The following is a 12,371-nucleotide window of genomic DNA, read 5'->3' as shown; positions in this document are numbered from 1 at the left end:
AATGCTTATCTGTATTCTCTTTTACAGTGTTATTAGTATACTGTACTCCGAAAACAACCATTTTTGATGGGTGTGTAGTGGCTGCCAAGCTCTTAAAGCCACCTGTGAGAAAACAGCTTAGAACTTCAACCTTTCCTACAAGTGGTACAGCCATTTTTCCTTCTTATGCTAATGGTCTGGTTCATGTTACTTTAAATCATAGTTAAAGTCAACTGTGGTTCAAATACAGCATGCTGGTACATGGGGCAAAAATCATATACACTTTGCTTTTCTCCTGCTTCAAGCTAAGCCATGATTTGGCTTAGTGTTGTGCCTGGGTTTGTGGTCTCTCACTCTAAACAAGCCACAAACTGTAACCAAAGTCGTTCTTGGCTTATTGCTAATGGTTTGTTTGGGACAGCTGAAGTCCAGATGTTACTGCTAAGCCAAATGATGGTTTAGCTACCATCAGCATGGCAGGAGCAGGGGAAAAGTGGCCATGATTTTTGCCCTGTTTACCAACATGCTTTGCGTTTACTTTTAAACCATAGTTAAGCTTAACTGTAGCTTAAAGTGACATGCTAACGCTGCCATTGTATAAAGATTGCTTTGAACAAGGACTGTCATGCAATTAAAGAAATCTTTGGTGACTAACTGTATGATTTTTAATAAATTAAACTTGTATATAAATATTTCTGAAGAAAAAAGTATACATTGTTTTTAGATGTTGTACATATCATAAGCAGACAACCTCTTAGCAGACGTATTCCTTCTTTCATGAGAATGAAGAGACATAGGACAGTGGATGTACCTCTAAATCAAGTCAGGAACCTGCTGCTCTCTAAATGGTGTTAAACTACAACCCTCATTATCTCTGACCACTCGTCATGTTGGCTGAGACTGATGGAATCTAATAACATCCAGAGGGTCACAGGTTCTTTACTTCTGCTCCGATGATCAATTAAACATAGCATAGAACCAGAGCTTGGAAAAGTTACTTTTTTGAACTACAACTCCCATCAGCCCCAGCCAGCATGGCCACTGGATTGGGCTGATGGGAGTTGTAGTTCAAAAAAGTAACTTTTCCAAGCTCTGCATAGAACGCTTCAAACACTCTTTTCTTGCAGTTATATGTTGTCTTTCTTCCTATGCAAGCACTAAATAATATTATTGTGTGACAGTTATATTTCATTTTCACAAAATAATATTTTTTCTTAATTTATTATAGAAGAGGTTTTCAAAGAATCTGGAAGTTTTAAGGAAGTAACATGATTAATATCTCCAATGAGCATCTGAAATTATTCAGGATAGCCAGAGTACTTATTCATACAACTTGCTAACTGATGGAATTCATTCCAAGATGTAATGGCAATGCCCTCTAGCAAGGGATAGTGTTACAGAAGGGTTACACAAATGCATGGAGGTTATAAATCAGCCTTGTAAATAAGCCCACAAAACTACTGGCTTGCTGAAAGGCTAGTTTTCCATGCTGCAAATAGAGGAGGGAGAAGCCACCTTCTTCTTGGTTAGCATGGAAACACAGGTTAGTCTCTTAATACTGTTCTATTCCTCCTCTGCACCCAGCATAAACATAGCAGGCAGCTGCAGCCAGGATAGAACTCTCTGTTACTGTGCCCCCCCCAAAGAATAGTAATTTTTTTTAAGGCTATTAACTTTTGTGGTCTTATATACAAGACTGATATATGATCAAGTATTACATGTCAATTAATACGCGAAAATGGGCTCCAGATCCAGATTTTTTAAACTGTAAAAATCATTATAATTGTTTATATGTAGTGCAAATGCAAAGGACGCAGTACAAGAATAGACAAACCTGAAATACAGCAAGGGATAACAGTGCAGACAGAGCCTCAATTAGCAACGCACAGAAATTTAGGAGCTAGCTCAGAGGCACCAGGAAATGGAAGCCTGAGAAGAAACTTCTCTTGGTGGCACATCCTGATTAGGGCTGCACTTAAGCAAAAGTTCACAAAAGGTCAGCCCACGATCCATATTCACTAGCCCTAGAATTTGTAAAGGCAGGAGTGTTTCTGAATTATAAAATCACTGCCACCTCCCAAGTTTTCTTATGTAGACATTATGTCTTCCAAGAAGGCTTGAGGCTGAGTTCACCATACAAATTAACCACTGATTCTGCCCCCTCTGTTTCTCTATCTGTCTCTCTCTCCCCACACACCCCTTTTTATCAAAGAAGCTAGTGGGAATTTAGAGCAGGATGGGGCTGCCCCACAAAAAAGAAGAAACCCAACTTGCTCATTCTTCACCCCTTCCTTCCCCCATCAGCTCCTTCCCCTAAGTAAGCCATGAGCTCACTTCTCAACCTGCCCGGAAGCAAGCTTAGTGGCAAGGGAGATATCATTTTTCACTAAGAGGAAAGGCCTTTCTTCTCCTCTTGTACTGCCCAGCCATCAAGCCCAATTTTAAAGGGTCACACATTTTCACTCCCCACCCAGTTATCAATTGTTGCTCACTCACATAAATCCAAGTGTAAGTCCAAGGAAAACTATATATTTATTCCAGAACAGCTAAGAATATTCCTATTATACAAATACAGTATAAATTCAAAAGTCACAAAATAAAAAAGTACAAACTCCATTACTTAATAAATATATCTAGCCTTTTCATTTTAATTGGAAATTAAAGAGGGTAGCAGTAACCTTGAAAACCTTGAAAGTCTGACCCAGGAAACCATACACACAAACTTGGTATAAATACATTTTTACATAATACCAGAGTAAGCCCATTATTAGCGATTAGAAAACATCTAAAGAATAGAATGTGATAAAATAAACCTGCTGGTGCAGTGCCAAAAGGCATGTATGTCCATAAAATGAACAAGACTATAAATCAAGGCCATTCTTAAGGAACAATTTTGCGTCTTAACATTCTAAACCAGATACTACTAAAATTAAAAAAGATGGCACCAGCCAGGCAATAAAATGAAAAGCCAGCTTACTCTAGTCAACAACTGAAAACAGAAAAGTCACAATTGCTCTCTGTACCATTCTTGAAAAAGCCATGTTCCAATTGTCTGAAGAAATCCTGTTCTGCAGAGTGGTCAATTCATCTTAGCAGCTGTCACTTCAAAGTTAACTGCATATTTTAGTTTCTTTTTAAAAGTGGCTGAAAGTTTTTTCCTTTCATCTAATAAAGAAGGGGGTGACAATCAGTGGATTTAAAACACTTCCATTCAACAGAACGAATGTATGTTTCAAATCACAGCATAAAACAAATGTTAGGCCATAAACCATATTAGCACCCCCGCCCCATAAACCTCTTACTAACTTATTTTTGGTGGTAAGAGACAGAGGTAACCCACAAAAAAAATATTGTGCCAAAAAGAAAGCCCTTATAGAAAAGAGTGTACTGGAAACAGAACATATACAAAGAATAGAATGGAAAATAACCAGAATCTGAAGGTATATACATGCACTCAATACAAATCTCAGTCTAGATTTGCTCCTCCTCAAGTTCTTGCTCAGTCCAGAGTGCAAGTGCTGGATGGAGAACAGTAAGGCACCATGACAGTGGGCAACCAATGCTGTACCCATCTCAGGAGCATGCATTCTGCTCAATGTACATTTTTGACAACGATGCCGCCATAGATCTGGCCAGTTCCTCATCTCTCTTGCGCTGCACCTGAGTCTGCCTACACCACTCTTCGTACTCCGGATTGGGGCACTGGCGATCCAGCACAGTGTCATAATGCCCGTTGCTAAGCCAGCTCAGCCAGATGCTGTGCCGACTAGGGTCCTCAGGCCCCAGGTAGTGGGTCATGGTGGAGACAGTGGGGCTCTCGGGCTTGCCACCAGTGGTGAGATGAATGTTGACGTCCAACATTTGTCCCATGGCCAGCAGCTCCGGATAGCCTGCCCAGGCACCGTCCTGGGCAGCGTTGATGAGGAACTCGCCCACGTCGCCCTCGATGATGGGGCTGAAATGGTCCAGGTGATCAGCAATGTAGTACACCGTCTGCTCGCGGAGCTCACCGTGCAGCCGCTGGTCTCCGCTGAAGGCCTTGCAGATGGCCCGGTACAAACAGTTGCCATCAGGAATGATATGGAAGCGAAAGCGGCCCTTGTGCCGCAGGTACTTGTCCTGCTTTTCCACCTCGGCCAGGTGCAGCGCCAGCTTCTCGCTGCGCTCTGTCGGCCGGGCCTGGCAGGGGCTTTCCTCCTCAGCAACTTCCAGCTCGGCCTCTGGGCGGCAACTGCCATGGTCTAAGGAGCCAGCGGCGGGGGCCTGGCAGGCAGACCGAGGCTCAACGGTGAGGCCTGGGTAAGTGCTGGCTGCAGCCGTCGCCGCCGCCTGCATGGCCTGGCAGTGCTCACTGAAGCGGAGGCCGTGGTTGCTGGGCTCCTGCTGAAAGCCAGGCTGGGCAGTCGCAACAGCGGCGCCTCCGCCGCTCTCTAGCAGCAGCCACTGATGGGCGTGCGGCGCCAAAGCTGGGCGCAGCTCCCCCACCATGCCGATCGAGCGTGGGACTAGCCGGATGGGCACGACTCTCTGCAATGGCATCCTGTGGATCATCTGCACGCCTGAGCCGTAGCATTGCGGCGGCGGGTGCTCCTGCTGCTTCCTTTGGGCAGGCCCTGTCGGGGGCAGCAGCTCCAGGCAAGAGAAGGCGGGCATGGCAGCGGCGGCTCTCGCTCCTACTACTGCACTCAAAGTCCCTCCTCCTGCACCACCACAATCTGCTGTGTTGCTCTTGACTCCCACCGGACTTTGTCCCGTGGGCTCGGGGAAGAGGAGACTTTGAAGACGGCGCCCGGCCCGCTTGCTGACGCTGTCGCGGCTGACACTGAGTAATGAGTGACGATGGTGAATCCTCGGCCCTTTATAGGCGTAGGTGGCGGTAACAGGAGCCGGAGGAAGGCAGCAGGGCCCGGCCAAGGAGCGACCACAGGGCACCGCCCCTCCTCACAGGCAGCCAGAAAGGGTTAGGCTTCTGAGTAAAAATAAACACGGGCATCACCCGGTTCCATCTTCACAGTCGTCCGCTCCAGCCGTCCCCTCCTCTGCAGTGTTGCCAACAATAATTTTTTTTGCCACTAGACCCAGACCCTGACCCCAAATCCACCAAAATCTGACACCGTGTTTGACAACATTCTTGCGTTATTGTGAAACACTGTTAGGAGGAATTGCTTAACAAAGTGGATAATGGAATTTCAAACCACTAGCAACCGTCAGTGAGGGGGGGAGGGGGGAAACTACTGCGGAGAAGGCAGCTCTCAACTTTAGATCTGAGAGAGGTTTGGAGGTTTTGCATTCCTTTTTTTTAGGTTTAAAAATGCTCTGTGTGTGTGTTTGGTTGGCTACTGTGAGAACTGCATGCTGGTCTAGATGAGCTTTTGGCCTGATCCAGCAGGCTCTTCCTGTGATGATTATAAGATGTACTGTTTATATAAAGGATACCTGTTGTGGAATCGCCTTATTAAATACAAACAGAGGTTCCTCATTGGTGAGGCAGGTGCACTCTGTACATGCTCATGCCATTTATTTCTGAGGCTTAGGGTTGCTAATCATCATGTCTCCTCTGTTCAAATCTGTGGGAGTCAGCTGTAGTTTGTGAGGAGGAGTTAGAGGTGTTTACCCTGCATCATATTTTGACTGGGTAGAATATTGCCTTCACATTTTCCTTCTCAGCAAGCCACTTGGCAAGAACTTCCTTGTCTTTATACCTTTAAAAAACAAACACACCAGAGGATTTGGAGACTTAACTTAAAAATTATCCTCTGTCACTGGCTCATTGTGTGGTGTTGGGTACATTACTCTAGTATCCTTTTAATCAAAGGGGTAGCCAACTAGCCATGGCTTACAGCAGAAATGAAGCAACAGTCAGGTATCCCTTTAAAAACTGCACATTAGAACATAAATGCAAACAATGAAAATACAAGACAATGTCTGAAAGTAGAACCCTTTTTTTTTTTTAAAGGCCAGATTTTGGCGAGGCAGTTTAATGAAATACAACATAGAGGGGAAAAAATGAAATTGAAGTATTTTTAAAAACCGCCAGATTCTAATCACAAAATGTCTGACATCGACTAGATGTGAAAACCTAACTGTTAGAGCGATAAGACAAGGGAACCAATGACCTAGGGAGGTGGTGGGCTGTCCAACACTGGAGGCATTCAAGAGGCAGCTAGACAGCAACATGCTGAGTATGCTTTTAAGCTGGATTTCTGCATTGAGCAAGTGGTTGGACTTGATGGCCTTATAGGCATAATTCCATGATTCTAGGCAGGAAAATTCACCACCAGACAAGCACCTAAAATCACTACATTTAGTGAGAAAATCACTAAATTGGCAACAGTGCCCCCTGTTCCTCACAGCAGCCCCCACTTCTCTTTTCCTTCCTCCCCTTTCTGTCAGGCCATGCCGGGGAGGGAATTCCTGCTGCACCATAGCTCTGGGTGGTTCCCTCCTCTCCTAGGCCCAGAGCCTCCTGGAAGGTACTGGACCGGGGGGGGGGGGGAGGCGGGCCTTGTTTATTTTCCTCCATTTACCACATTGGTGGGAAATGCACTGCCTTCGATTCCTGCGAACAGTATTTTCATGGTAAGTTGTATTCAGAGGTGGTTTACGATTGCCTTTCTCTGAGGCTGAGAGGCCATGACTGGCCCAAGGTCACCCAGTGAGCTTCATGGCTGTGTGGAGATTTGAACTCTGGTCTCCCAGGTCGTAGTCCAACATACTAACCACTACGCCACACTGGCCCCCTCACCACATTGGTAGACACACATTATTTAGGTGGAGAGGGAGGAGGTGTGGCTTGGTGCTGCATTCAATGGCTGTGCCATTGCCACCTGTCCCCTCTACCTCCCTGAGAGATGACTAAAAAAGGGGGGGTCTTACGCAAGCTGGCCTCTTTCACTCTCTGCTTGAGTCAGTAAGTCAATGACCTTACCCAGCAGTTGCGTGTGTACACATACTCAAATAAACATGGGGGGTGGCAGGGGAATCCAAATGCCACAAAAGCATAGAGACCCTTGGCAGGACTGACTGAAATTAATGGTGCTGTCAGGGCAGGTCTCTGGGGCAGAAGTCAGGGTTCCACTGGCTCCACAGAATATGCAGGAGGACCCTGCACCGAAAAATGCACAGTGACGTCACGTCTGCTTTCTGCAGAGATTGGCTGCACAACCGAGTGTCTTGTGGGGACCTCAAATGCATCTGATCCAGCTGTGTCTCCATGTGCCCCACACCTGACATCACATATGACATTGCGTATGGGGCAGATGGGAGTGTTTTGGGGGAAATGGCCTTGCAGGCCAAACTGGGACTGTGCCTGGCCAAATTTGGTCTGTGAGCCAGAGGTTCCCCACCCCTGATTTAGGGTTTTAAAGGCATGGTAAAAACATTTTAAATAAATGTTGAAACAATGCTGACTATATAAAGGTATTTAAAAAGCTGCCTAATATTATACTGTTGTTCAGTTTAACTCATATGGAGCAGCCAACATGGTGTCCTCCAGATGTTGTTGGACTACAGCTCCTGTTAGCTCCAGGGAGCATGGCGAATGTTCAAGGATGATGGGAGTTGTCGTCCAGAAACATTGGGAAGGCACCATGGGTTGACGAGCAATCTCTCTCTCTTAGGTAACCATGGGCAACATTTACTATTTATTTGTTATTTATTTAAATATTAATAACCCACACTTTTATTTAAAATATCACAAGGCGGTATGCAGATGAAAAGCACAGTATTGCAATAAAAACGCTAAAAACATCCAACACATGGTTGACAGAGAATCTCAGGTTTGAAAGGCCTGTCTGAATACTATAGTTTTTAAAGAAGACATCTAAAAATGAGCAGGGATGGTTCCTGCTGAACCTCTATTGGCAAGGAGTTCCACAGGGCAGGACCTGCCACTCTAAAGGCTCGGTCTCTCGTAAGGCCAGCTGAAGGATCACCAACAGTGCCCCGACAGAAGACCTCAGCAACTGAGGCAGAGCATAAGGAATCAAAGTACCTTAAGTACTTTGGGGACCCTGTTCCGGGCTTTGTGATTTAACACAAGAACCTTGAACCTGGACTGATTGCAAACTGGTAACCAGTGCAGTTCTCTCAGGAGCAGAGTGGCGTGTTGTCAGTAGCCTACTCCTGTGGGCAGCCTGGCCATTACATTCTGCACTTGCTGCATCTTCCGGAATAGATACAAGGGCAGCTCGATATATAGCGTGTTACTCAAAGCCCTTGGCTTAATTTCATGTGGGTGGTTGGGGAGCTCCAAAGGAGAGAAAGGAAACAAGAAGGGAGAAAATAAAGGGGGGAGCTGAGTGAAGTGATGGCAGGGGGATAGGGAGAAGCCCTCTGTAAGCAATCAGTTGTGATCTCTGGCAACAGTGAACTTTCAGCAGCACACTGACTAAGCAGCGAGAAAGAACGAGAGAGTCAGAGCAGGGGGAGTTAGAAAGAGGGGGTGGCTTTGGTTTCACCCACTTCTGCCTGAGGGAATGTGGCTCTCAACAGAAAAAAGTGTTCCCCACCCCTACTGTAAGGTGTTAGGCCTCAGACAAACGTTCCCCCCAACCCTGCCAGTAAAAGAAATATATAGAAAAGGGCACGTAGATACCTAACTCAGTCTGTACAGACATGAATTAATAGCCAGTGGTTCTTAAAACGTAAAAGATGGTACCCAGCATTATAATACTTAAACACAATAAACTGACAAAGCTTGCAACAGTCTGCATCTGTGTTAGAAATGTTTTTAAGCTTTTTAAAAGGATGTTTTAAAGATTTATTTTTAAAGATTTTATTTTTAAAGATTTGTTTAAGATGTTTTTAAAGATTTTTTTTGTAAGATGTTTTAAAGATGTTTTTAGTGTTTGCCACCCTGGGCTCCTTCTGGGAGGAAGGGCGGGATATAAATTTAATTTATAATAATGACCACAGGATGTGCTGGCAGACTGGCCACCAAACCATAGTTTTATCTGCCAGCTGTTCTTGATGAAGAACCACTACTTCACTGTCAACACTGGAATGATACTGATGTGACTATTTAAGTTTCCCTCTCTAATGATTCACAGTTGGTAACTGCATCTGTAGTGTTCATGCATCAAGTTACACACTGATATATTAATAGACATTTACCTAAAGCTCTCACAATTAGAAACAGGTGCTGTACAGAATGCAACGTGAAACTGTTGTGACATAAACTAGCTGACCAATTATTTTTTTATTCACAGAAAGATCTATTGTTGACACAACTATATTAATCCTGTTAACTGCTGAATTAAAACCAGATACTGACGTAAATTAATCTTTTTCAAGAGACAACTTTTTTTTTAATCAAGGGAGAGACTGAAGGTTTAAAAAGTATATATATTTAATAACACATATAATGTAAAATACATATAATACAATTATATATATTCAAACAGAAGGTTTTAAGATTACATGTACATTTTATTCTTTACAATTGTTTACCCCATGCCATGTCATCTTACATTGTCCCACAGGACAGATCAATCAGAACAATATATCAGAATTCTGAAATACAAACTCTGCTTTCCTCATCCATTTTTTACAGAACAATCCTATGCGTATTTATTCAGAAGCAAGTCCCACTGTGTTCAGTGGGTCTCCCGAGTAAGCATGCACAAGGTTGAACCATAAATCCCTGAATTATATGACAAGGTCTCCAATCATTGTACACCCACTGGAAAGTCAAATGTATGTGTCTATTAAGTCACTGGATTTAGAATTATAGATATGGGAGGTAATTCTATAACTATTTACAACAATTCCTGAAGTTGCTTTCATTCAAAAAGAAGTAGTTGAGTCTCCTATCATTATAAAGATTGTAAGACTGGATGTTCAGGTTGTTGCTGTTCTAGAACAAAGGAAAGCAGAAGGTAGATCCAGATACAAAGAAAAGCAGAAGGTAGATCTTTGGAGATTCGCAGTAAATCAGAAAGGATTTCTGACTTCCAGTAATTTTCCAATAGCAAGGAAAATTGAATGAAGAAAAAAAAACTCTGCCATGGTTAGCCTTGTGTTAATGGCTTAGCAGGACTACCCAATATGGCGTCTTCCAGGACTATAAATCCTATTATCCCTAGTCATTGGCCATTCTGGTTGGGGTTGATGGGAGTTGTAGTGCAACATCTGAAGGGCACCACATTGGCTACCCCTGTAGCCTTAGTGTTCCTCACTTGTAAAATCTGAGTTTTAATAGGTTGCCTTTGAACAGCTCTTTATGCAGCTCTTCCCAACATCACTGAGAGTTTTGTGTTAGAATCCCTGATCTCTAGTAACTCAGATGAAAGTTTGTATTTGTATATACAGTGTATTACGGCTCTAGGGGCACAGTAGGTAATTGATACTACTCTGCTCTTTGCCCACTATTTTGCACCTGGCTTTGAATTTTGGACCTCGATGGTTCTAACAACAACAAAAATATAGAGATTTTGCAAGTTTTCCCACCTCTGCCCTAGAGGAACCAAAGTTGCTCTCTAAACATTTGTTGCCATCTCAAACACTTTGCTTTGGCAAGGAGGTGGCAGCTTACAGTGTACAGCAGGAACGCGGCTTGCTCCCTCTTCCTGGTTTCACTCTCCCTGGTTACCTTCCTCTCAGACACCTCGGCCTTACAGCAGCCTGAGGAGAGAAAGAGAGAGAGGATGGTGCTGGAAAATGGGGAGGGAGTGTAGCTCAGTGGCAGGCAGAAAGTCCTAGCTTCAATCCTGGATTCTCCAGCATCTTCAGGGAGAGACTCTTGGCTGAAATCCTGGACAGCCAGTGCCACTCAGTGTAGAGAGTGCTGAGCAAGATGGACCAGGGTCTGATTCAGTATAAAGCAGCTTCCTATGCTGAAAGCAGGGGACTGAAGGGAGTGTCAGAGGCCTGTGGGCATTAACAGACCCGCATTCCCTGCTACTTGGTAGGTACAGCAGCCCTCCATATCCATCACACACCAGATGTAACAGGACAGAAATAGAAACACTGGAGCATGATAGAATGGAGAGCTGAATATAAATTATTACCTCATGGGGACACTGCTGAATGACGTTGCTGTAATTCACTCCACTGGAAGGTGTTATATAACTGGTTAATAGCAAATATTTTGTATGTCTCATATTTTTCCCCTTAAGTTACATCTTTAAGTACAAATTAAACGTACTTAACATCTTTCTTTATAGTTCAGATTCTTCTCATGTACTCATAAACATAAATAAAATATAAATATATAATTTACAATGTATTGAATAAATATTTTACACCTTTTGAATAATGTACTCTAGAATGTCCAAAATAAAAGTTTTCCAATGCTGTACACAATTACTTCTGTACAAAATTCTGTCTGCCTTCTTATATAATTTGGAAGCTTTGTCATAATGTCACCTGTTCATACAACTTTGATTCCCATTTATTTCTTACATTCTGTCAGCAAAAGAAAAAATAAAAGGGGGAAAGTTGAGCAAGCCAAACATAAACCAAGTCTCTCATGAGAGTATATGTCGATCTCTGTCTCTGCAGACCTTGGCTACAGCTTGTGGTTAGTGAAACCAAACCTTGACTTAGCTCAGAGCACTAGAGTAAAAAATACCTGAAAGAAACAAAATAGCTGTGACCTCCTCTCTGGGAGCCCAAATATTTGGGCAGGTCCCGTAAACTGTAGTTTGGATTACGATGACCACATTCACACCATACATTTATTCCACTATCATTCCACTTTAAGCAGTCATGGTTCCCCCCAAAGAATCCTGGGAAGTGTAATTTGTGACGGGTGCTGAGAGTTGTTAGGAGACTCCTCTTCACCTGACAGAGCTCCAGTGGCCAGAGTAGTTTAACTATCAGCCCCTCTTCCCAGAGAAGTCAGGTGATTATAGCTCTGTGAGGGAAATCGGACATCTCCTAACAACTCTCAGCACCCTTCACAAACTACCCTTTTGCTTTTTGTAGGGATTTTGGAAAGGCCTTTTTTAAAAAATGCTGCTAATTTGTGCACATTTACACTAGCTTCCTTTTCATTCTCCACCCCCTTAGTTGCCTATTCCAGTGGTAGCCAACATGGTGCCCTCCAGATGTTGCTGGACTGCGGCTCATGGGAGTTGAAGTCCAACAACATCTGGAGGGATCATAGTTGGCTACCCCTCCATGTAATAAATATTGCTGAATATGTTTGCACTTCAGCTATTCTATAAATAAGCACAACCAGAACCACCATGATATTAATTATTCTATGAAACATTTAAAAACATTTCTGTTTCAGTTTCAAAACAAAACAAATGAGGCTATCATGATCAGTTTACTCATACACCAGAATCCAATCCTATTGACAGACTTTTATCGAGTAAATTAATATGGCTCACAACAGATCAAGAAGAGCTTTCAGCAATGTGTAATAGTGGAGGCAGGTGAGTTGT

At 43.5% G+C, this 12,371-nt stretch overlaps 1 protein-coding gene across 1 annotated transcript; it reads right to left on the bottom strand.

Annotated features, from left to right (window-relative positions):
• Positions 1–2,498: 2,498 nt before the first annotated feature.
• OTUD1 (OTU deubiquitinase 1) lies at positions 2,499–4,990 on the bottom strand. The gene has a single exon (XM_061587397.1). The coding sequence runs from the start codon at positions 4,630–4,632 to the stop codon at positions 3,553–3,555; it is 1,080 nt and encodes a 359-aa protein (XP_061443381.1). The 5' UTR covers positions 4,633–4,990; the 3' UTR covers positions 2,499–3,552.
• Positions 4,991–12,371: the final 7,381 nt, after the last annotated feature.

The sequence above is a fragment of the Rhineura floridana genome, chromosome 10 (assembly GCF_030035675.1).
Source record: "Rhineura floridana isolate rRhiFlo1 chromosome 10, rRhiFlo1.hap2, whole genome shotgun sequence".
Classification (NCBI taxonomy): Eukaryota; Metazoa; Chordata; class Lepidosauria; order Squamata; family Rhineuridae; genus Rhineura; species Rhineura floridana.
Note: the sequence above shows the minus strand (reverse complement) of the source record. Positions and strands in the feature narration are given on the sequence as shown.